The sequence below is a fragment of the Podarcis cretensis genome, assembly GCF_951804945.1.
Source record: "Podarcis cretensis genome assembly, chromosome: 4".
In the NCBI taxonomy this organism is placed as follows: Eukaryota; Metazoa; Chordata; class Lepidosauria; order Squamata; family Lacertidae; genus Podarcis; species Podarcis cretensis.
Genome location: NC_137173.1, coordinates 3752739 through 3774523, shown reverse-complemented (window position 1 = coordinate 3774523; position 21785 = coordinate 3752739). Strand labels below are relative to the sequence as shown.

General features: G+C 46.1%; 1 protein-coding gene across 2 annotated transcripts; it reads right to left on the bottom strand.

Annotated features, from left to right (window-relative positions):
* Positions 1–1476: 1476 nt before the first annotated feature.
* Positions 1477–19444, bottom strand: LOC307214698 (uncharacterized protein). Of its 2 annotated transcripts, XM_079973598.1 has the most exons (6): positions 19355–19444; positions 17713–18205; positions 17434–17527; positions 17080–17162; positions 3964–4090; positions 1477–3540 (listed from the first exon to the last, which is right to left on the bottom strand). In XM_079973598.1, the coding sequence occupies exons 2-6, from the start codon at positions 18112–18114 to the stop codon at positions 1778–1780; spliced, it is 2469 nt and encodes an 822-aa protein (XP_079829724.1). In that variant the 5' UTR covers positions 18115–18205; positions 19355–19444; the 3' UTR covers positions 1477–1777. The 2 variants fall into 2 exon arrangements, with proteins under 2 accessions (XP_079829724.1, XP_079829725.1); XM_079973599.1 differs by lacking the exons at positions 3964–4090; positions 17080–17162; positions 17434–17527; positions 17713–18205; positions 19355–19444 and adding an exon at positions 3621–3945.
* Positions 19445–21785: the final 2341 nt, after the last annotated feature.

Here is a 21785-nt window from a genome sequence, read left to right as displayed (position 1 = left end):
CATATAACTTCATTCCCACATTTTTCTAACATTCATTAATTTTACAGTATTTCTGTAAATAGTCTTTAAACTTTTTCCAGTCTTCTTCCACCGACTCTTCTCCCTGGTCTCAGATTCTGCCAGTCATTTCCGCCAGTTCCATAAGGTCCATCAACTTCATCTGCCATTCTTCCCGGGTGGGTAAATCTTGTGTCTTCCAATACTTCGTGATGAGTATTCTTGCTGCTGTTGTTGCATACATAAAAAAAGTTCTGTCCTTCTTTGGCACCAATTGGCCGACCATGCCCAGGAGAAAGGCCTCTGGTTTCTTCAGGAAGGTATATTTGAATACCTTTTTCATTTCATTATAAATCATCTCCCAGAATGTCTTAATCCTTGGGCATCTCCACCAAAGGTGAAAGAATGTACCTTCAGTCTCATTACATTTCCAACATTTATTATCGGGCAAATGGTAAATTTTTGCAAGCTTGACTGGTGTCATATACCACCTATAAATCATTTTCATTAAATTTTCTCTTAGGGCATTACATGTCGTGAATTTCATACCTGTGGTCCATAACTGTTCCCAGTCAGCCATCATTATGTTATGTCCAACATCTTGTGCCCATTTAATCATAGCTGATTTCACCATTTCATCCTGAGTGTTGCATTTCAACAGCAAGTTATACATTCTTGACAGATTCTTGATTTTTGAATCTAACAATTCTGTTTCCAATTTTGATTTTTCAACCTGGATACCAACTTTTTTGTCCAAATTATATGCCTCCAATATTTGATAATAATGGAGCCAATCTCGCACTTTGTTTTTCTATTTTTCAAAGCTCTGCAGTTTTATTCTGTCTCCATCTTGTTCCAGAATTTCCCAATATTTCAGCCATTTGGCCTCCATATTGAGTTTTTTCTGTGCCTTCGCTTCCATTGGTGACAACCATCTTGGGGTTTTCTTTTCTAACAAATTCTTGTATCTTATCCAGACATTAAACAGTGCTTTTTTAACAATATGATTTTTAAACGCTTTATTTGCTTTTACCTTATCGTACCACAATGCTGGTGTGTTCCCAGTAGAAGCCACAATTCTGTGGGTACTCTAGGTGGTGCAGAAAGCACCTAGAACCTCCCTAGAGGTTGAAGTGCCGATCAAACTTCAGTTTTGCGCTCTATTAATTCCAATTAGCAGTACTGGGGGTGGTTCAGATTCTGGGGCAGTGCTTTTGGCCAGCAGAGGGTGTCACAAGGCCAGCCTACTTTCCCTTTAAAGCAAACTTGGGTCTCCAGCTGGTTTTGGACTACAACTCCCATCATCCCTTGCTAGCAGAACCAATGGGGAGGGATGATGGAAACTGCAGCCCGGGAGCTGTTGGGGACCCAAGTTTGGGAAAGCCTCCTTCAAAGCAACTTTTGCATTTTGCCCGCAAAGATGGGACCTGCCCATGTTTGTATCTTCTTGTATTTTGTTTTCCTCATGACCTTTCTGAGTTTATTTTTTTTATTTTTTAAGAGGGCAAATTGAAAGAGAAATTGTATGGCAAGTTGCAGAAGAATAAAAGGTTGTGTTTGAAAAAAGCACACCAAAAACTGGGGGGTGGCATCCTTAAATATTTTATTGGGGGTGGGGCAAAGACCACTAGGCGTATAAGAGTTGGCACCTATTCCCTACACCCACAGGTCTCAGGATGGTTACAAAATAAAAAACAAAAAACAAAAAACCCACATATTTAAAGGGCATTAGAAGTCCATCAGCCAAAAGTCTGGTTAAAAAGGTGCGTCTGCCTGGTTCCTAAAGCTGTATAATGGTTTTTCCAACCATTGTATGGATTCTTTGATGGGAATTGAGATGGGAGCTCTGACTGAAGCTCTTTCCACATTCCACACACTGATAGGGTTTCTCTCCTGTATGAATTCTTTTATGGGAAATGAGATAGGAGCTCTGACTGAAGTTCTTTCCACATTCCGCACACTGATAGGGTTTCTCCCCTGTATGAATTCTTTGATGTAAAGTGAGAGAGGAGTTCTGACTGAAGCTCTTTCCACATTCCACACACTGATAGGGTTTCTCCCCTGTATGAATTCTTTGATGTAAAGTGAGAGAGGAGCTCTGACTGAAGCTCTTTCCACATTCCACACACTGATAGGGTTTCTCCCCTGTATGAATTCTTTGATGTAAAGTGTAAGAGAAGCTCTGACTGAAGCTCTTTCCACATTCCATGCACTGATAGGGTTTCTCCCCTGTATGAATTCGTTTATGGTAAGTGAGAGAGGAGCTATTTCTGAAGCTCTTTCCACATTCCATGCACTCATAGGGGTTTCCCCCTGTATGAATTCTTTGATGGGAAGTCAGAGAGGAGCTTTCAGTGAAGCTCTTTCCACATTCTGCACACTGATAGGGTTTCTCCCCTGTATGAATTCTTTGATGGAAAGTGAGAGAGGAGCTCTGACTGAAGCTCTTTCCACATTCCACACACTGATAGGGTTTCTCCCCTGTATGAATTCTTTTATGGGAAATGAGAGAGGAACTACCTGTGAAGCTCTTTCCACATTCCACACACTGATAGGGTTTCTCCCCTGTATGAATTCTTTTATGGGAAATGAGAGAGGAGCTCTGAGTGAAGCTCTTTCCACATTCCACACACTGATAGGGTTTCTCCCCTGTATGAATTCTTTGATGGGAAGTGAGATGGGAGTTTCTAATGAAGCTTTTTCCACATTCCGCACAGTGATAGGGTTTCTCCCCTGTATGAATTCTTTGATGGGAAGTGAGACTGTGGCTGTGAGTGAAGCTCTTTCCACATTCCACACCCTGATAGAGTTTCTCTTCTGTATGAATTCTTTGATGGGAAGTGAGATTGGAGCTCTTCCCGAAGCTCTTTCCACATTCCACACACTGATAGGGTTTCTCTCCTGTATGAATTCTTTGATGGCAAGTGAGATTGGAGCTGTTCCTGAAGTTCTTTCCACATTCCACACACTGATAGGGTTTCTCCCCTGTATGAATTCTTTGATGGTAAGTGAGATGGGATCTCTGACTGAAGCTCTTTCCACATTTGACACACTGATAGGGTTTCTCCCCTGCATGAATTTTTTGATGCTTAGCGAGAATGGAACTATTCCTGAAGTTCTTTCCACATTCCACGCACTGATAGGGTTTCTCCCCTGTATGAATTCGTTTATGGTAAGTGAGAGAGGAGCTATTTCTGAAGCTCTTTCCACATTCCATGCACTCATAGGGGTTTCCCCCTGTATGAATTCTTTGATGGGAAGTCAGAGAGGAGCTCTGACTGAAGCTCTTTCCACATTCCACACACTGATAGGGTTTCTCCCCTGTATGAATTCTTTTATGGGAAATGAGATAGGAGCTCTTCCTGAAGCTTTTTCCACATTCCATGCACTGATAGAGTTTCTTTCCAATGAGATTTTGTTGATGGGAAGTGGAATTGGAGCTCTGACTGCAGCTTTCTCCACCCTCCAAATTTTTACGTGGCTTCTCCTCCCTGGGGATTTTATCGTGGCCACCTTTGCTCTCAATTTCCAATTCATCAGAATCTGCAATGGAGACAAAAAGGGATTAGAGCCTCAGGAACAAATGGAAAAGAACTGAAGGGAGTTGGGTTTGTGTTCATTACCTGTATTGTTTGTCATTTTACCAACATATTTATTATTAGATTCTGAAGACTTGTTGAATGTTGTTTTGTCTGATATATAGCAGTGGTCAAAATTGTGGAAGTTTGAAGCTGACACTGAAGATGGCCTGGGAAGTTCACACCAGCCCAATCGTGGTAGAAAAAGCAATATTTTGAAGAAGATTGTTCAAAGAAAAAACTGTAAGTTACTGTTTATTATGGGGGTGTTAGGTTCCCAGGTGTTATAGGGGGCGCTGTTGAATTCTGTGAAAATATCTGAGGCTGGTCACATAGAGGTATTTTTTAAATTTCCAGGCAGATATGACGATCCCACAGGGAGCCTTACCAAGAGAGGCCACGATCCCACGATTCTCCTCCATGACGTCCTTATGCAGAGCTCTCTGGTCAGGATCCAGCAACGCCCACTCCTCGTCCGTGAAACGAACAGTGACATCTTCAAAGCACACTGGACCCTAAAAGAAAAAGGGAAATGTCCGCCTCTGAGACAGCAGAAATATGATCTGCTCCACAATGCTCTGGGGTTTCCTTCCTGTTAATCATAATCATAATCATAATCATAATTTATTATATATACCCCGCCCATCTGGCTGGGCTTCCCCAGCCACTCTGGGCGGCTTCCAAAAAACACGAAAATACAATAATCTCTTAAACATTAAAAGTGTCCCTAAACAGGGCTGCCTTTAGCTGTCTTCTAAAAATTTTGTAGTTATTTTTCTCTTTGACATCTGGTGGGAGGGCTTTCCACAGGGCGGGTGCCACTACCGAGAAGGCCCTCTGCCTGGTTCCCTGTAACTTGGCTTCTCACAGGGAGGGAACCGCCAGAAGGCCCTCAACACTGGATCTCACTGTCTGGGAAGAACGTGTCAGTGTTTGTAAAAAGCAAAAAAAGGAGGAAAAGGTTCTGACATCCCTTTGTCTCCTCAGCCTGGTCCCCGGACCCTTGTCAGCACAAAAAGAGTCCACGAGAATATCCTTGCAGTTTTATTCTTAAAAGTCTTTGTGCAAAACACGACTGAATAACTATATACACCATCACTAACTAACCAACCAACCAACCCAAACACCAGCCTCAGCAACAAACATTTCTCACTATATATATATATATACAACCTGCTGCAAGCCGCTGAGTCATGCTGACCCAGCTTTATTCGCATTAAAGAAACAGCGGCCATTTTAGCCATGGCACCCCTTCTGTTTCTTAAATGCGAAAAACCCCAACAGAAACAATACATACATACATTATATACATAAACCCAGTTTTGTCGTTAATTCATTATGGAATGTTGCTGGCAAAGGCTTAGAAAACAAATCAGCAATATTATCTTGTGATTGACAATACTCCAGTTTGATCACCCCATTCTGTACACAATCTCTAACATTCGCATGACGGATAGCAATATGTTTTGATGCAGATTTCATTATTTCTGAGCCCGCTAATGCAATGCACGATTGGCTATCTTCATACACTTGGATAGGCAAATCAACTTTACAATCTAGATCTTTTAGTATCTGTGTAAACCACATGATTTCATTGCATGCTAGCGACAGGCTCCCATATTCTGCCTCACAGGACGAGGTCACAACAAATCCTTGTTTCTTTGACCTCCATCCAATTATGGAATTGGCAAACATCATAACCATTCCACTTGTAGATTTTCTGGTAGCTACACAGCTTTCCCAGTCCGCATCAACAAATACTTATAGTTTTTCGTCTTGTGTACTAGATATCTTCAAACATGCATTTAATGTCCCCTTTAGATATCTGATAAGCCTTTTCAAAGCACACCAATCGGCAGTACTGGGTTTAGATAAATGTTGGCTCAGAACATTTGCAGCACATGAAATGTCTGACCTTGACCACTGGCTTAAATACAATAGTGATCCTATTTTTGAGTGATACAACTCAGGCTGATCAAATTCATCATCACATCCTGTCACACTGTCTTTGGGAAATCTGGTGTCATGGGAGTCTGAATTGGCTTGCAGTTTTCCATGCCTTCAAATGAAGAATTTTCTCTTTCTGGCTCAATAGGAAGCTTCCATCTGCTTCCTGCCTTACTTCTACTCCCAAGTAATTGCTTACAGGCCCGAAGGCTTTAAGCTTAAACCTCTTTTCCAGTTGACTTGTGAGCTTCTGGATCTCATCTGTGGAACTCCCTGCTACAAGCAAATCATCAACAAAGACTAAGAGCATTAGATATTTGTTGCCTGTCCCCTTGGTGTACAGGCATGGATCAGCCACACTCCTTTTAAATCCAAGTTTTACAAGGGCTTCATTTAAACACTGGTTCCAACACCTTCCACTTTGTTTGAGACCGTAAACAGCTTTTTTCAAACGCCAGACTGCACCATTCTCCTCTTCAAACCCAGGAGGTTGTCTTATTAACACTTCATGGTCTAAATTTGCATGCAGATATGCAGCATCAACATCAAAATGGTGCACTGTTAGTTGTCTTACAGCAGCAATGGAAAGCATTAAATGAAAAGTTTCACTCTTTACAGTGGGAGAAAACACTTCATCATAACTCTCCCCTTTAATTTGAGTGAACCCTTTGGCTACTAATCTGGCTCGAAAACGTGGTTCCCTAGATGCAAGGGTTTTCCTTTTGTAAACCCACTTGCATGACACCACTCTGCCACCAGGTGGTGGCATTATGACCTCAAACACTTTGTTACATTTAAAAGAGTCCATTTCTTCTTTCATATCTTGTTCCCACAAAGCACGTTCCCCAGGGGGTAAAGTCTAAGACTTCATTATAACTTTGTGGTTCCACACAACTCACATTGCATACTCTCACTCCTCCTAGGGTCAAACGCTAAGGAGGTACACCCTTGTTTGAATGCTGGGAGCGCCTAGGCACAACTACTTCTTCTTCCCCCCTTATCTCTGGCTCTTCTTCCTCTTCCTCTAGAGAAGTATTATCTATTGCCACATCTTTTGGGGAAATCTGTGCCCCCTCCTCATCCTGCTCCTGTGTTGCCAATGGCTGAGAAGAAGCCTCTTCTCTTACTTGCAGGGGCAGTAGGCAATCTGGGTTGGCATGGATCGCAGTCCATCTGTCCTGGTCAGCGAAGTCTGCGCTTCGTGACAGAACCACGCGTCCTGGGCGTAAATTGAAATGCCACCCTTTGCCATAGGACTGATATCCCACAAACCGCAGTTTCTGCGCTCTAGCACCCCCTTTCTGGCGCTGAGCTTTGGGGATATTTACATGTGCCCAAGAACCCCAGTTATGGAGCACTGTCCACTCTGGTTCTTTCCCAAACAACACACGATAAGGAATATCTTTTATAGAGCTAGACCAGGTTCTATTAATCAAAAAATTTGCTGTCAGAAAAGCCTCGCCCCACAGCCTATGGTTGTGACCCAATCCTGCATCCACTAGCAGGCAGTCCTTTACTGACTGTATCACAGCCCCACGTCTTTCACACAGACCATTTTCAGCAGGGCTATAAGGGTTAGTCAAACGGTAAGTGATCCCCTTACGTCGCAACCATGCCCCAAATTGTTTGTTCAGAAATTCTCCACCCCTATCTGTTTGCAACTGCACAACAGGGCGAGCGAAGAGCTTTTCAGCTTGGGCAACCCATTCTCTGAATGTGGGGAAACACTCAGATTTCTGCTTTAACAAAAACAACCAACTAAGCAGAGGCTTGACAACCATATGTCAGGAGTGCTCTGATGGTGTTTCCTGCTTGGCAGGGGGTTGGACTCGATGGCCCTTGTGGTCTCTTCCAACTCTATGATTCTATGATTCTATGAAAACGTGATTTATCATCTATTACCAGAAAAGCATATCTGGTGCCCCCTTCAGTCTTCTGTGGAAAAGGACATATCACGTCACAATGGACAAGTTCTAAAACCTCTTTAGATATTCTGTCAGTTTTAGAAGCCACAGGCTTCCTCTTAGATTTGGCCATTTTACATACATTGCAATCTAGGAAAGTGTTACAGCTATTTACTTTTAGATTCTTGCACACCTTTTGCATCTCTGAAAGCGCACGGAAATTGGTGTGACCCAGTTTTCTGTGCAATTCATGTACACACCCCTTATGAACTGGTAAATTATCAGCTTTAACAGGCTTGTCCTGCATTACATATAACCCATTTTCCAACTTTGCATGGCCACATACCTGAGTTCCATTCTTTATCAGACAGCCATCCTGCGTGAACTTAACACTATACCCTGCATTAATCAAACAGCTTACAGACAGTAAACAATAGTCCAAACTGCTGACAAACAGAGTCTCTGGTAGAGTAGTGTTCAAGCACTGCAGGAAACATGTTCCCTGGCCATCAATCTTGCTTCTATGACCATCAGCAAGATAGATTGAGTCTTTTCCATCAGCTGGCTTCCCCAGGGTCTTAAAGTCCTCCTGACTGTTGCAGATAATCAACTGCAGCCACCAACTGCTCCAACGCACAGCCACTGGCTTCGTACACCACCAGGACTCACCAGCTCCCTGCTGAGATGCTGTCAGTCGTTTTGCACTCTGCACATGCTCAGAAACACTGGGCCCATAACCTGTCAGTGTTTGTAAAAAGCAAAAAAAGGAGGGAAAGGTTCTGACCTCCCTTTGTCTCCTCAGCCTGGTCCTCGGACCCTTGTCAGCACAAAAAGAGTCCACGAGAATATCCTTGCAGAGTTTTATTCTTAAAAGTCTTTGTGCAAAACACGACTGAATAACTATATACACCAGCACTAACTAACTAACTAACTAACTAACTAACTAACTAACTAACTAACTAACTAACCAACCAACCAACCAACCAACCAACCAACCAACCAACCCAAACACCAGCCTCGGCAACAAACTAACATTTCTCACTATATATATACAATCTGCTGCAAGCCTCTGAGTCATGCTGACCCAGCTTTATTTGCATTAAAGAAACAGCGGCCATTTTAGCTGTGACAGAACGATGGAGGTGGAGACGCTCCTTCAGGTATACTGAACCGAGGCCGTTTAGGGCTTTCAAGGTCAGCACCAACACTTTGAATTGTGCTCAGAAACATTCTGGGAGCCAGTGTAGGTCTTTCAAGACCGGTTTTATATGGTCTCGGCGGCCACTCCCAGTCACCAGTCTAGCTGCCGCATTTTGGATTAGTTGTAGTTTCCGGGTCACCTTCAAAGGTAGCCCCACATAGAGCGCATTACAGTAGTCCAAGCGAGAGATAACCAGAGCATGCACCACTCTGGAGAGACAGTCTGCGGGCAGGGAGGGTCTCAGCCTGCATACAAGATGGAGCTGATAAACAGCTCCCCTGGACACACAATTGACATGTGCCCCCATAGATAGCTGGGAGTCCAGAATTAGACTCCCAGGCTGCGCACCTGGTCCTTCAGGGGCACAGTTACCCCATTCAGGACCAGGGAGTCCCCCACACAACGCCTCCTGTCCGCCCAAAATAGTACTTCTGTCTTGTCAGGATTCAACCTCAATCTGTTAGCCGCCATCCATCCTCCAACCGCCTCTAGACTCTCACACAGAAATTTCACCGCCTTCACTGGTTCCGATTTGAAAGAGAGGTAGAGCTGGGTATCATTGTCTCATGTTGGACAGGTTCGCGTCTCCGCTCCTCCACATGCAGCTGCTGCGTGAGCTTGGGCCAGTAACACTTCTCTGAAGTCTCTCAGCCCCACTCACTTCACAGAGTGTTTGTTGTGGGGGAGGAAGGGAAAGGAGATTGTTAGCCGCTTTGAGACTCCTGAAGGGGAGTGAAAGGCGGGATATCAAATCCAAACTCTTCTCTTCTTCTTTTTCATCTGCATACTGATGAACACCCAGCCCAAACCCCCTGATGATCTCTCCCAGCAGCTGCATGTAGATGCTGAAAAGCATGGGGGAGAGGACGGAACCCTGAGGCACCCCACAAGTGAGAGCCCAGGGGTCTGAACACTCATCCCCCCCCCCACTTTTTGGACACGGCCCAGGAGGAAGGAGCGGAACCACTGTATGACAGTGCCCCCAGCTCCCAGCCCCTCAAGACGGTCCAGAAGGATGTTATGGTCGATGGTATCAAATGCCGCTGAGAGATCCAGCAGAACTAGGAAAGAGAACCAGTGCGACCAAGGCAGTTTCAGTCCCATGATGAGGCCTGAATCCCGACTGGAAGAGATCCAAATGGTGCACTTCTTCCAGGCGTGCCTGGAGTTGTTCAGCAACCACTCGCTCAATCACCTTGCCCAAGAATGGAAGATTTGAGACTGGGTGATAGTTAGCTATATTGGCAGCATCTAAAGATGGTTCTTTAATAAGCGGTTTGATAACCGCCTCTTTCAGCGGGTCTGGGAAGGCTCCCTCACAGAGAGAAGCATTCATGATCCCACAAAGCCCATCTCCCAGCCCTTCCTGGCTAGTTTTTATAAGCCAGGATGGGCAAGAATCAAGGAGACAGGTGGTCGGTTTCACTTGTCCAAGCAGCCTGTCCACATACTCGGAGGTAACAGATTAGAACTGATCCCACACAACCTGCCTAGACAGGACACTAGCACTCTCCCGCCCCGGCCCTGCTCTCACGGTGGAGTCTACCTCTTCCTGAATCTGAGCAACTTTATCTGCAAAAAACTTTGCAAAATCATTGCAGGAGATCATGTGGCCCATACTGGGCCCCGATGTAGCAGGTGGTTCCACTAAATTGTGAACCCCCTGAAAAAGTCTCCTGCTGCTGTTTTCTGCAGATGCAATAGAGGTGGCGAAGAAAGTCTTCCTTTCCATTGCTATCGCCACTTGGTAGGCTCGACAATGAGCTCTAACCCGTGTCTGGTCAGCTTCAGAATGAGTTATCCGTCACCGGCGCTCTAGCCGTCTCATTGATTGTTTCATTTCCCTCAGATCCGTGGAAAACCACAGGGCTGTCTGGGCTCCATGCAATCGAAGAGGGCGCTTCGGAGCCAAACAGTCAATAGCCCTGGTTAACTCCACATTCCAGCGGGCCACCAGGGAATCAGCTGAAAGGCCATCAACATGGGATAAAGCATACCCTACCACTCTATGGAAACCATTTGGAGCCATTAAGTGGTGGGGGCGGACCATCTGAATCGGTCCCACCTCCATGCAGAGGGGAAGGGTCGCAGAGAAGTCCAGTTGCACCAGGAAGTGGTCTGACCATGGCACTGCAACCCCCCTCCCCGCCCACAAGGCCTGGGTTGCTTCCAGGTGGAAAAATCAAAATTGGAAACAGAACTGTTAGACCCCAAAACTAAGAACTTGTCAAGAATGTATAACCTGCTGTTGAAATGGAATACTCAGAATGAAACGGTGAAATCAGCTATGATTAAATGGGCACAAGATGTTGGACATAATATTATGATGGCTGACTGGGAACGGTTATGAAGTTCACGGCATGTAATGCCCTAAGAGAGAATATAATGAAAATGATTTACAGGTGGTACATGACCCCAGTCAAGCTCGTAAAAATATATCATTTGCCTGATAATAAATGCTGGAAATGTAAAGAGACTGAAGGTACATTCTTTCACCTTTGGTGGACATGCCCAAGGATTAAGACTTTCTGGGAGATGATGTATAATGAAATGAAAAAGGTATTTAAATATACCTTTCTGAAGAAACCAGAGGCCTTTCTCCTGGGCATGGTCGGCCAATCGGTGTCAAAGAAGGATAGAACTTTTTTATGTATGCTACAACAGCAGCAAGAATACTTATTGCAAAGTATTGGAAGACACAAGATCTACCCACCCGGGAAGAATGGCAGATGAAGGTGATGGACTACATGGAACTGGCGGAAATGACTGGCAGAATCTGAGACTAGGGAGAAGAGTCGGTGATAGAAGATTGGAAGAAATTTAAAGTTTATTTACAGAAACATTGTAAAATTAAGGAATGTTAGAAGGATGTTGGAATCAAGTTACGTGGTTTTAGCAGAAATGTTATAAAAGATTAGGTAAAAATAGATTGTTACGTAGTGAGAATGTAAAGTTACATTATATTAAGATAAATTATTAGGATAAAAACAAAGATGGAAAGGATTTGCTGAAATTGCTAATTGAACTAGAATACAAAAAGGGAGGTGTGAGGAGGTCAAGGAAACAAGCAAATGAAAGATAAGTTATGGAAGGATTGATTTGTTTTTTTTTTTCTTAATTGTTTTTTTTTCTGTGTTTTTGCTCTTTATTTCTTTTCTTTTTCTTTAATTTTGTAACCTTTCAAAACCTTAATAAATATTATTATTTTTTTAAAAAAGGAAGTGATCCGACCATGGAACTGCAACCCCCCCCCCCGCCGCCCACAAGGCCTGGGTTGCTGTGCGAACCCAACCAAACATCCATCCCACCCCCCACAAAAAAAGTAATCAAAAGGGAAAAAAGAAATTTTTAAAAAGAACATTGCGCCGCTCCGAGTCCTCCTGGCCAGCAGGAGCAGCAGCAACAGCAACTGTCCTTATGAGGCTTCAGGCCCCGCCCTGGGCCAGGTGGTGAGTGGCAGGAGCAGGGCCCTCAGGCACTCACGCAGAGTTGTTGTTTCAATAGGATTGCTTTGCTGCACATTTTATTTATGGATGCTTATTTTATTCTAAGTTTAAATTATGGGTATTCGTTTTTGTGCAAATAGGTGGTACTCCACCTTGTGTTATTCAAGTCATTCTGCATAGGCATGCATTCCAGTTTCCCCAATGGAAGGATCCACTTTCTCCTCTCCTCCTGAGCTGTTCCCTCCTAAGAACTAGAGCCAAATTCAAGGGGTTCATGGGGGCATGGAGAAGGGGAGGAATTGGAGGCAGGCCCCATTTTGCAGCCGATGGGGCTGGTTAGGTGAATCCAGGCCGCTATTTGTTCTCTTTTGTACTCATTTGTACTCTGCTTAGATACCTATTTTTGCACTCAGTTATCAATCTAGAAATAAAATAAGCCTCTTTTGGATGGCCATCTGTCTTGGATGACCTAGCAGAGATTCCTGCATTGCAGGGGATCTCCTGGCTCTGAGAGACAAGCAGGGAAGGTGGCTTTTGGCAGAAGGAGAGGGAGCCACCGGTGGTTCCTCCTTATCCTGACTCACCTCTGCCTCTCGACCTTCCTCTCCAACTCGCCTCCTTCCTCTTCTGCCTTTGATTCTGCACTGCATTCTGCCACAGAGTCTCCCAGCTCACTACTATGCCATATTATGCAAGCTCACGACTATGCCCTACTATACCTTATTATGCAAAAGGAAGGGAGATAGTAGTAATGGGTGACTTCAATTACCCGGATATTTGTTGGATGTCAAACTCAGCCAAGAGCATAAGGTCAAACAAATTCCTCACTGGCCTTGCAGACAACTTCATTGTCCAGAAAGTGGGAGAAGCAACAAGAGGAACAGCCATTTTAGATCTGGTCCTAACCAATGTTGATGACCTGGTTAGTGGGGTAGAAGTGGAAGGATCATTAGGCGTGAGTGATCATGCTCTTCTGAAGTTTACTATACAGCGGAAAGGAGCAGCCAAGCATGTTGTTGTTGTTTAGTCGTTTAGTCGTGTCCGACTCTTCGTGACCCCATGGACCAGAGAACGCCAGGCACTCCTGTCCTCCACTGCCCCCCGCAGCTTGGTCAGACTCATGCTGGTAACCTCGAAAACACTATCCAACCATCTCGTCCTCTGTCGCCCCCTTCTCCTTGTGCCCTCCATCTTTCCCAACATCAGGGTCTTCTCCAGGGAGTCTTCTCTTCTCATGAGGTGGCCAAAGTACTGGAGCCTCAGCTTCACAATCTGTCCTTCCAGTGAGCACTCAGGGCTGATTTCCTTCAGAATGGAGAGGTTTGATCTTCTTGCAGTCCATGGGACTCTCAAGAGTCTCCTCCAGCACCATAATTCAAAAGCATCAATTCTTCGGCGATCAGCCTTCTTTATGGTCCAGCTCTCACTTCCATACATCACTACTGGAAAAACCATAGCTTTAACTATACGGACCTTTGTTGGCAAGGTGATGTCTCTACTTCTCAAGATGCTGTCTAGGCCTGTCATTGCCCTTCTCCCAAGAAGCAGGCGTCTTTTAATTTCGTGGCTGCTGTCACCATCTGCAGTGATCATGGAGCCCAAGAAAGTAAAATCTCTCACTGCCTCCATTTCTTCCCCTTCTATTTGCCAGGAGGTGATGGGACCAGTAGCTATGATCTTCGTTTTTTTGATGTTGAGCTTCAGACCATATTTTGCACTCTCCTCTTTCACCCTCAATAAAAGGTTCTTTAATTCCTCCTCACTTTCTGCCACCAAGGTTGTGTCATGTGCATATCTGAGGTTGTTGATATTTCTTCCGGCAATCTTAATTCCGGCTAGGGATTCATCCAGCCCAGCCTTTCGCATGATGAATTCTGCATATAAGTTAAATAAGCAGGGAGACAAAATGCAGCCTTGTCGTACTCCTTTCCCAATTTTGAACCAGTCAGTTGTTCCATATCCAGTTCTAACTGTAGCTTCTTGTCCCACATAGAGATTTCTCAGGAGACAGATGAGGTGATCAGGCACTCCCATTTCTTTAAGAACTTGCCATAGTTTGCCATGGTCGACACAGTCAAAGGCTTTTGCATAGTCAATGAAGCAGAAGTAAATGTCTTTCTGGAACTCTCTAGCTTTCTCCATAATCCAGCGCATGTTTGCAATTTGCTCTCTGGTTCCTCTGCCTCTTCTAAATCCAGCTTGCACTTCTGGGAGTTCTCGGTCCACATACTGCTTGAGCCTTCCTTGTAGAATTTTAAGCATAACCTTGCTAGCGTGAGAAATTAGTGCAATTGTGCGATAGTTGGAGCATTCTTTGGCACTGCCCTTCTTTGGGATTGGGATGTAGACTGATCTTCTCCAATCTTCTGGCCACTGCTGAGTTTTCCAAACTTGCTGGCATATTGAGTGTAGCACCTTAACAGCATCATCTTTTAAAATTTTAAATAGTTCAGCTGGAATACCATCACTTCCACTGGCCTTGTTATTTGCAGTGCTTTCTAAGGCCCATTTGACTTCACTCTCCAGGATGTCTGGCTCAAGGTCAGCAACCACACTACCTGGGGTATATGAGACATCCGTTTCTTTCTGGTATAATTCCTCTGTGTATTCTTGCCACCTCTTCTTGATGTCTTCTGCTTCTGTTAGGTCCTTTCCAGCCAAGCATACTAGGACTCAATTTCTTGACTTTAAGAAAGCCGACTTCATAAAACTTAGGGAAGTGCTGGGTGAGATCCCATGGACAGTAATACAAAAAGGAAAGGGAGTTCATGATGGCTGGGAGTTTGTTAAGAGGGAGATAGTAAAAGTACAACTTCAGGCAATACCAATGAGACAGAAGCATGGAAGGTGCCTAAAGAAGCCAGGGTGGCTATCTAAAGAACTTTTAACTGAGTTAAGTTTAAAAAAGGATGTGTACAAAAAATGGAAATGGAAGAGGAATTCAAACAAATAGCCCGCACGTGTAGACACAAAGTCAGAAAAGCTAAAGCACAGAATGAAATCAGGCTTGCTAGAGAGGTTAAAAGCAACAAAAAAGGCTTTTATGGGTATGTTCGTAGCAAAAGGAAGAACAAAGAACAGTGGGGTCACTCAGAGGAGAAGATGGTGAAATGCAAACAGGGGACACAGAAAGGGCTGAACTCCTCAATGCCTTCTTTGCCTCAGTCTTCTCCAATAAAGAAAACAATGCCCGACCTGAAGAATTTGGAGCAAATGATTCAGCAGAGGAAACACAGCCCAGAATAACTAAGGAGATAGTACAAGAATACTTGGCTAGTTTAGATGTATTCAAGTCTCCAGGGCCAGATGAACTGCATCCAAGAGTATTAAAAGAACTGGCAGATGTGATCTCAGAACCACTGGCAGTCATCTTTGAGAATTCCTGGAGAACAGGCGAAGTCCCAGCAGACTGGAGGAGGGCAAATGTTGTCCCTATTTTCAAAAAGGGGAAAAGAGAGGAACCAAATAATTACCGCCCAGTCAGTCTGACATCAATACCAGGGAAGATTCTGGAGCAGATCATTAAGCAAACAGTCTGTGAGCACCTAGAAAGGAATGCTGCGATCACCAATAGTCAGGATGGATTTCTGAAAAATAAGTCATGTCAGACTAACCTGATCTCATTTTTTGACAGAATAACAAGCCTGGTAGATGAAGGGAACGCAGTGGATGTAGCCTACGTTGATTTCAGCAAGGCATTTGACAAGGTGCCCCATGATATTCTTGTAAAGAAGCTGGTAAAATGCGGTCTTGACTATGCTACCACTCAGTGGATTTGTAACTGGCTGTCTGACCGAACCCAAAGGGTGCTCATCAATGGTTCCTCTTCATTCTGGAGAAGAGTGACTAGTGGGGTGCCACAGGGTTCTGTCTTGGGCCCGGTCTTATTCAACATCTTTATCAACGACTTGGATGATGGACTCTAGGGCATCCTGATCAAATTTGCAGATGACACCAAACTGGAAGGGGTGGCTAACACCCCAGAGGACAGGATCACACTTCAAAACGACCTTGACAGATTAGAGATCTGGGCCAAAACAAACAAGATGAATTTTAACAGTGAGAAATGTAAAGTATTGCACTTGGGCAAAAAAAATGAGAGGCACAAATACAAGATGGGTGACACCTGGCTTGAGAGCAGTACATGTGAAAAGGATCTAGGAGTATTGGTTGACCACAAACTTGACATGAGCCAACAGTGTGACGCGGCAGCTAAAAAAGCCAATGCAATTCTGGGCTGCATCAATAGGAGTATAGCATCTAGATCAAGGGAAGTAATAGTGCCACTGTATTCTGCTCTGGTCAGACCTCACCTGGAGTACTGTGTCCAGTTCTGGGCACCGCAGTTCAAGAAGGACACTGACAAACTGGAACGTGTCCAGAGGAGGGCAACCAAAATGGTCAAAGGCCTGGAAACGATGCCTTATGAGGAACGGCTAAGGGAGCTGGGCATGTTTAGCCCAGTTTAGTTCAAATATATAAAAGGATGTCACATAGAGGAGGGAGAAAGGTTGTTTTCTGCTGCTCCAGAGAAGCAGACACGGAGCAATGGTTCCAAACTACAAGAAAGAAGATTTCACCTAAACATTAGGAAGAACTTCCTGACAGTAAGAGCTGTTCGACAGTGGAATTTGCTGCCAAGGAACGTGGTGGAGTCTCCTTCTTTGGAGGTCTTTAAGCAGAGGCTTGACAACCATATCTCAGAAGTGCTCTGATGGTGTTTCCTGCTTGGCAGGGGGTTGGACTCGATGGCCCTTGTGGTCTCTTCCGATTCAATGATTCTATGATTCTATCACCCTTTCAGCTTCTGACACCTCCTCTTCCCAGGCTTCTCCCTCTTCTCCCTCTGACTGCTCATCCTTCCTCCACCTCCACTCCTTCGGCTCTGAGCCGTCTTCCTTTCCTGGTTCCCCGGCTGCTTCCTCCCACCATTCCTCTGTGCCCAACCAGTCCATGACATTGCTCCATCCCTCGGCCTCTGTCCCCACAAGGCAGCTTCCCCTGACCTGATCTTGTTCCACAGCCGCTGCTTCCCTTCTGCCCCCATGAAAAGGCGGATCAGGAGGTCTTGCCGGCATCCTTCTGCCACCTGCAAGAGAAAAAAGGTAAGCAGGTCGCCAGGAGTGCCTGATTCTCTCACAGGTGAAACAGGGCATCTCTAACTACAGATGGGCCTTTGAGAAAACCTTACCTGCTGAGTGCATTTGGACGTTTGTGCCCATTTCATATGTTTGTTGTGCAGAAATACATCTCTCCTCCTCTGGACCCTTGTTCCCAACTGTCTCCCCCCAAAACAAGATGAAAAGAACCCTCAGATGAATTGGAAAACCAACAGAATGAGACCAGTGGAGAAAAACCACCTTCCTCCTTACCCAGTAGCCTCTCTCTGGTGTCCAACGGAGGCCTCTCTGCCTCACAGGAATCCAGGTCCATTTCTGCAAAGAGATCCTTTCCCTGAAAAAGAAACAAGGATTCAAAACAGAGAAGGGGAGAAATACTAGAAAGAGACTTGAAGGGTATGAGATCTTATTCCATGGATGCCTTCTCAGAAAATGGATGGGCCATCAGCAGACCATTATGGGATGTTCTCTGTCCTGATGGGAGCCCCTTGGGAGTATCCAGAGGAAAGTCTCTCTCACCTGCTTTCTCTCCTCTGCCTGACTCAGGAGGAAACCTTCGGCCAGGGCCACCGCCTGCGAACTGGTCTCCGCTCCGCATTCCCTCACCCAGCTCTCCATCTCCAGTGGAAGGACAGCCAGGAACTGCTCCAAGATCACCAGGTCCAGCATCTCAGCTTTCGTGTGCCTTTCTGGCTTCAGCCACTGATGGTCAAGGTGGTAGAGTCGGCTGCAAACCTCTCGGGGTCCTTTGGCCTCCTGGCAGCAAAACTGCCTCAACTGCTGGCTCTGCACCTCTGAGCGGAGGGTGTCCACCTCACCCAGGATCTTCTGCACAGAGTTTTTCCAGAACCCCCCACTGTTCCCAGTTTGGTTGGCATGGCCTCTTCCTGATCCAGGGCCAGCTGAGTCTTGCTCATCCATCTGTGCTCTTAGGAAGCCTCTGAGAGATCGGAAGGAACCCTTTGGTCTTCTGCCAAGTTCTGCCCGTCTAAATGAGAAGCTCTAGCAAATCCTACAAAGCAAATACATTGTTCTGTTATAGAATCTGTAGGACAGGGGGGGAAATGGTTCCCTGAGCAAGCATGACTGCACCACATCCCAGACCATGAGCTATCTTTTTGAAAGAGAAGAAACAAGTCTCTAGCCTTCTAGCAATGCAAAATGTGGAGGCAACTGAAGGGATTTCTGAGAGATGAATCAACCTGGTTTCTCCATCCTTCCAGTCAATTGAAGACGTCGGAACCTACTGACAAAGGAGTCGTTTCTATCTTGTGAAAAATGGATGCTGGGTTCTAGTGGGGGTCCTCAGGAGTCGCCCCCCACACCTACACCCACTCCGCTGCTTCTGTCTCCTTTTCTTGCACTTGGACTCTCTGCCACTCTCAGAATAGACTTCTGGGGCGGGGTCCCTTTTTCTTTGCTCTGAGGGCCAGGTATGTATCTGGCCAACCCCCTGAGGGCCAAGTGGGCAGGGTCAAAGACATCTCCCTTGAAATTTAGGAGGGTAATTTTTTATTTTTATATTATTATTATTACTATTAACGCACACACAGCCACTGATGCCAAGGTGCCTCGAGGTTCGGTGAGTAGCGGCGCCCATTCCCGGCTGCTTTGCCAGCACCAATCCCTTTGGGACAGAGAGGATGTGGTCCTGGGATGCCATGCTCTGGGTGCGAGGGGATTGCTGCAGTGGCCTCCGTGGGGAGCTGCCCTGGGAGACGACTGGGAAACTGGTCCCCAATGCAGCAGCCAGACTCTGGGCTGGGATCCCTCTCTTTATTCCAGGCCTCTCTTTCCTACTTTTTTTTTGGGGGGGGCTAGTCCACCTCCTCGTCCAGCTTTGGAAAACCATTTGCACATGTTTCCTCTGTTGTGCAATTAGGCTGAGTGAATTCACACAGATTTAAAGTCCCAGGGACTCCTTTGTTTAAAGAAGGGAGATTTTTTCTGAAAGGGGGGGGGCGGAGGGCCAAATGAGTTTGGGATCCTCTGATCTGCAGGAAGGAGAGCGTGGCAGACCTGGCCCCTCCCTGGCAGGACCCTCTCCTCCCCCCTGACTTGGGGTCCCCCCCTGCAGGAGCAGGTCAGCCCCCCAGGCCCCCTCCCCTGCTGCAGCCCTGGGACCCCCACCAGACCCCAGAGAGAGAGAGAGGAGACTCACCAGATCCCAGGAGGGGAGAGCGAGGCAGCCCTTGCAGGAGAGACACAAAGCAACACCCCCCCCCTTCCTTGCAGGAAAGGACTGGGGAGGGAGGGGCCTTGGCTCTGGAGGACCTGCCCCCCCTGGCTTCCTGGCCTCTCTAGGAAAGCAGCTCACTTCCCTTTAACCCTTGCAAAGCGGAGTCCCTCCAGCTCAGCCTTCTCTCGCTTGGCAGAACCTCAGATTCTTATTTTTTTATGCATTTAGGGGGGCAACTGCTCCCCCTGGCTCCGCCCATGCCCAGATATCCTTTTGGGGGTGAGGCTCTTGGCTGGACTCTGAGCATCTCCCTCCCTTGGCCAGAAACCAGAGGAAGAGCCTGCAGGGAAAAGGGCTTTGCAGGAGGCAAGGAAGCTCCTCCTGGAATTCCGGAGTGGAGAGAGAGGAGGGGATCCCAGGGTCATCTAGTCCAACCCAAAGCAAGAGGGGGCCGGGTCTAGTTCCCTAAACAGGCAGCCCTGTTTAATAGGTTATTGTATTTTAGTGTTTGATTGGAAGCTGCCCAGAGTGGCTGGGGAAACCCAGCCAGATGGGCGGGGTATAAATTATTATTATTATTATTATTATTATTATTATTATTACTACAACCCCCAGTAATACAGGAATCTCAGCTAAAGCATCCATGGCAGATGGCCGTCCGATCTGTGCCCAACTGCTCTTAGATGACCCTCAAGGCAGCGGGTCCTGAGTTCGAGCCCTGCTGAAACAATCGCACTGGCTGCCAAGGAGGAACCAAGCGAAGTTCACAATAAATAAATCCTATTCTCATCATAAATGAGTAATACCTTCTTATGCATGCTTTTTATACTAATATACAAAAGTATGCCATTTCCCTTTCTAGAAAATGGATGGTTGTTGTTATTATGTTTAGGGAAGCTTTTAATACTTGATTTTAATATTTTGTTGGAAGCCGCCCAGAGTGGCTGGGGAAACCCAACCAGATGGGCAGAGTATAAATGTATTATTATTATTATAATTTATTAAATTGATCAGGTGAGTTTTCTCCTTTCGAAAGAGGCAAATGGAATCTTTACAGTTGCTAATAGCATAACGTTGAAAGGCTAGTGAAATATGGGGAGCCCTAGAGCACCTGCTTGGCATGCAGAATGTCCCAGGGTCAGCCCCTGACATCTACTGCAAGGGCCGGACGAAATCCCTGCCTGAAACTCTGAGGAGCTGCTGCCAGTCAGTGTAGACCAGGGGTCCTCAAACTATGTCCCACGGGCCAAATCCAGCCCGCCAGGGTCGTGAATCTGTCCTTCACCGCCATTTCAGTACCCGCCAAGTGTTCGAGGCTGAAAACATCTCACCGCCCGCTCAGTCAGTCCCTGCACCGTGCTGAGGTATAACACCGGTCTTGAAAGACCTACATTGGCTCCCACTACGTTTCCGAGCACAATTCAAAGTGTTGGTGTTGACCTTTAAAGCCCTAAACGGCCTCGGCCCAGCATACCCAAAAGAGCGTCTCCACCCCCATTGTTCTGCCCGGACACTGAGGTCCAGCTCCAAGGGCCTTTAGGCGGTTCCCTCATTGCGAGAAGCAAAGCTACAGGGAACCAGGCAGAGGCCCTTCTCGGTAGCGAGTACCAATGAAAGGCCAGGGGGTTTTGCCCGCGGATGGGGAAGTGCTGTCTTTTGGCTTGAAGAGCGAAGTTGAGGTTGGCAGAGGAAGGCAGACTTGGGTCGATTTGGTTTCGTTACTTAGAGGTTTACTTTAAAGGTGGGAGAAAGAATTTAATCCTATTTCTGTGAGTGGCACAGGGGTCATTCCACTCATGTGGTTTACATGCTCTGAAAGTTGGGATCCATTTTGTTATTTAAATTTTAACAGGGTGGAGTGGAACCGGATATTGACCATCTTGTTAGCCTGGGGCAGGGGGCAGCAACCTTTTTCAGCCATGAGTCAGTCCACCGTCCCTCAGACCATGTGTGGGGGGGTGTCAGACTATATTTTTGGGGGGGAGGTGAACCAATTCCTATACCCCACAAATAACCCAGAGATGCATTTTAAATAAAAGGACACATTCTACTCATGTTAAAACTGATTCCCGAATCATCTGCAGGCCAGAGTGAGAAGACGATTGGGCCGCATCCCGTCCCCAGGCCTTAGTTTGCCTACCCCTGGCCTGGGGAGCCACATTCTGGTTGAAGGAGGCCAGGATTGGCCCCCAAGGCTGGGATGTCCCTCCTCCCCTGCAGTAGGACTTGGAATCCAGGAGAAAACTCTTGAAATAGCCTTGCCAGGTGCTCAGGGATGGACTCACCTGTCCCCATGTCCTTGTCTTTGCAGATGTGCTGCAGTTGCACATCCCTCCCCCAGAGGTGAGTATTGGAGAGAACCAGAGCAGGGACTCAGACCTGCCCTCCTTGCCCCCCACTCTGCACTCTCGGA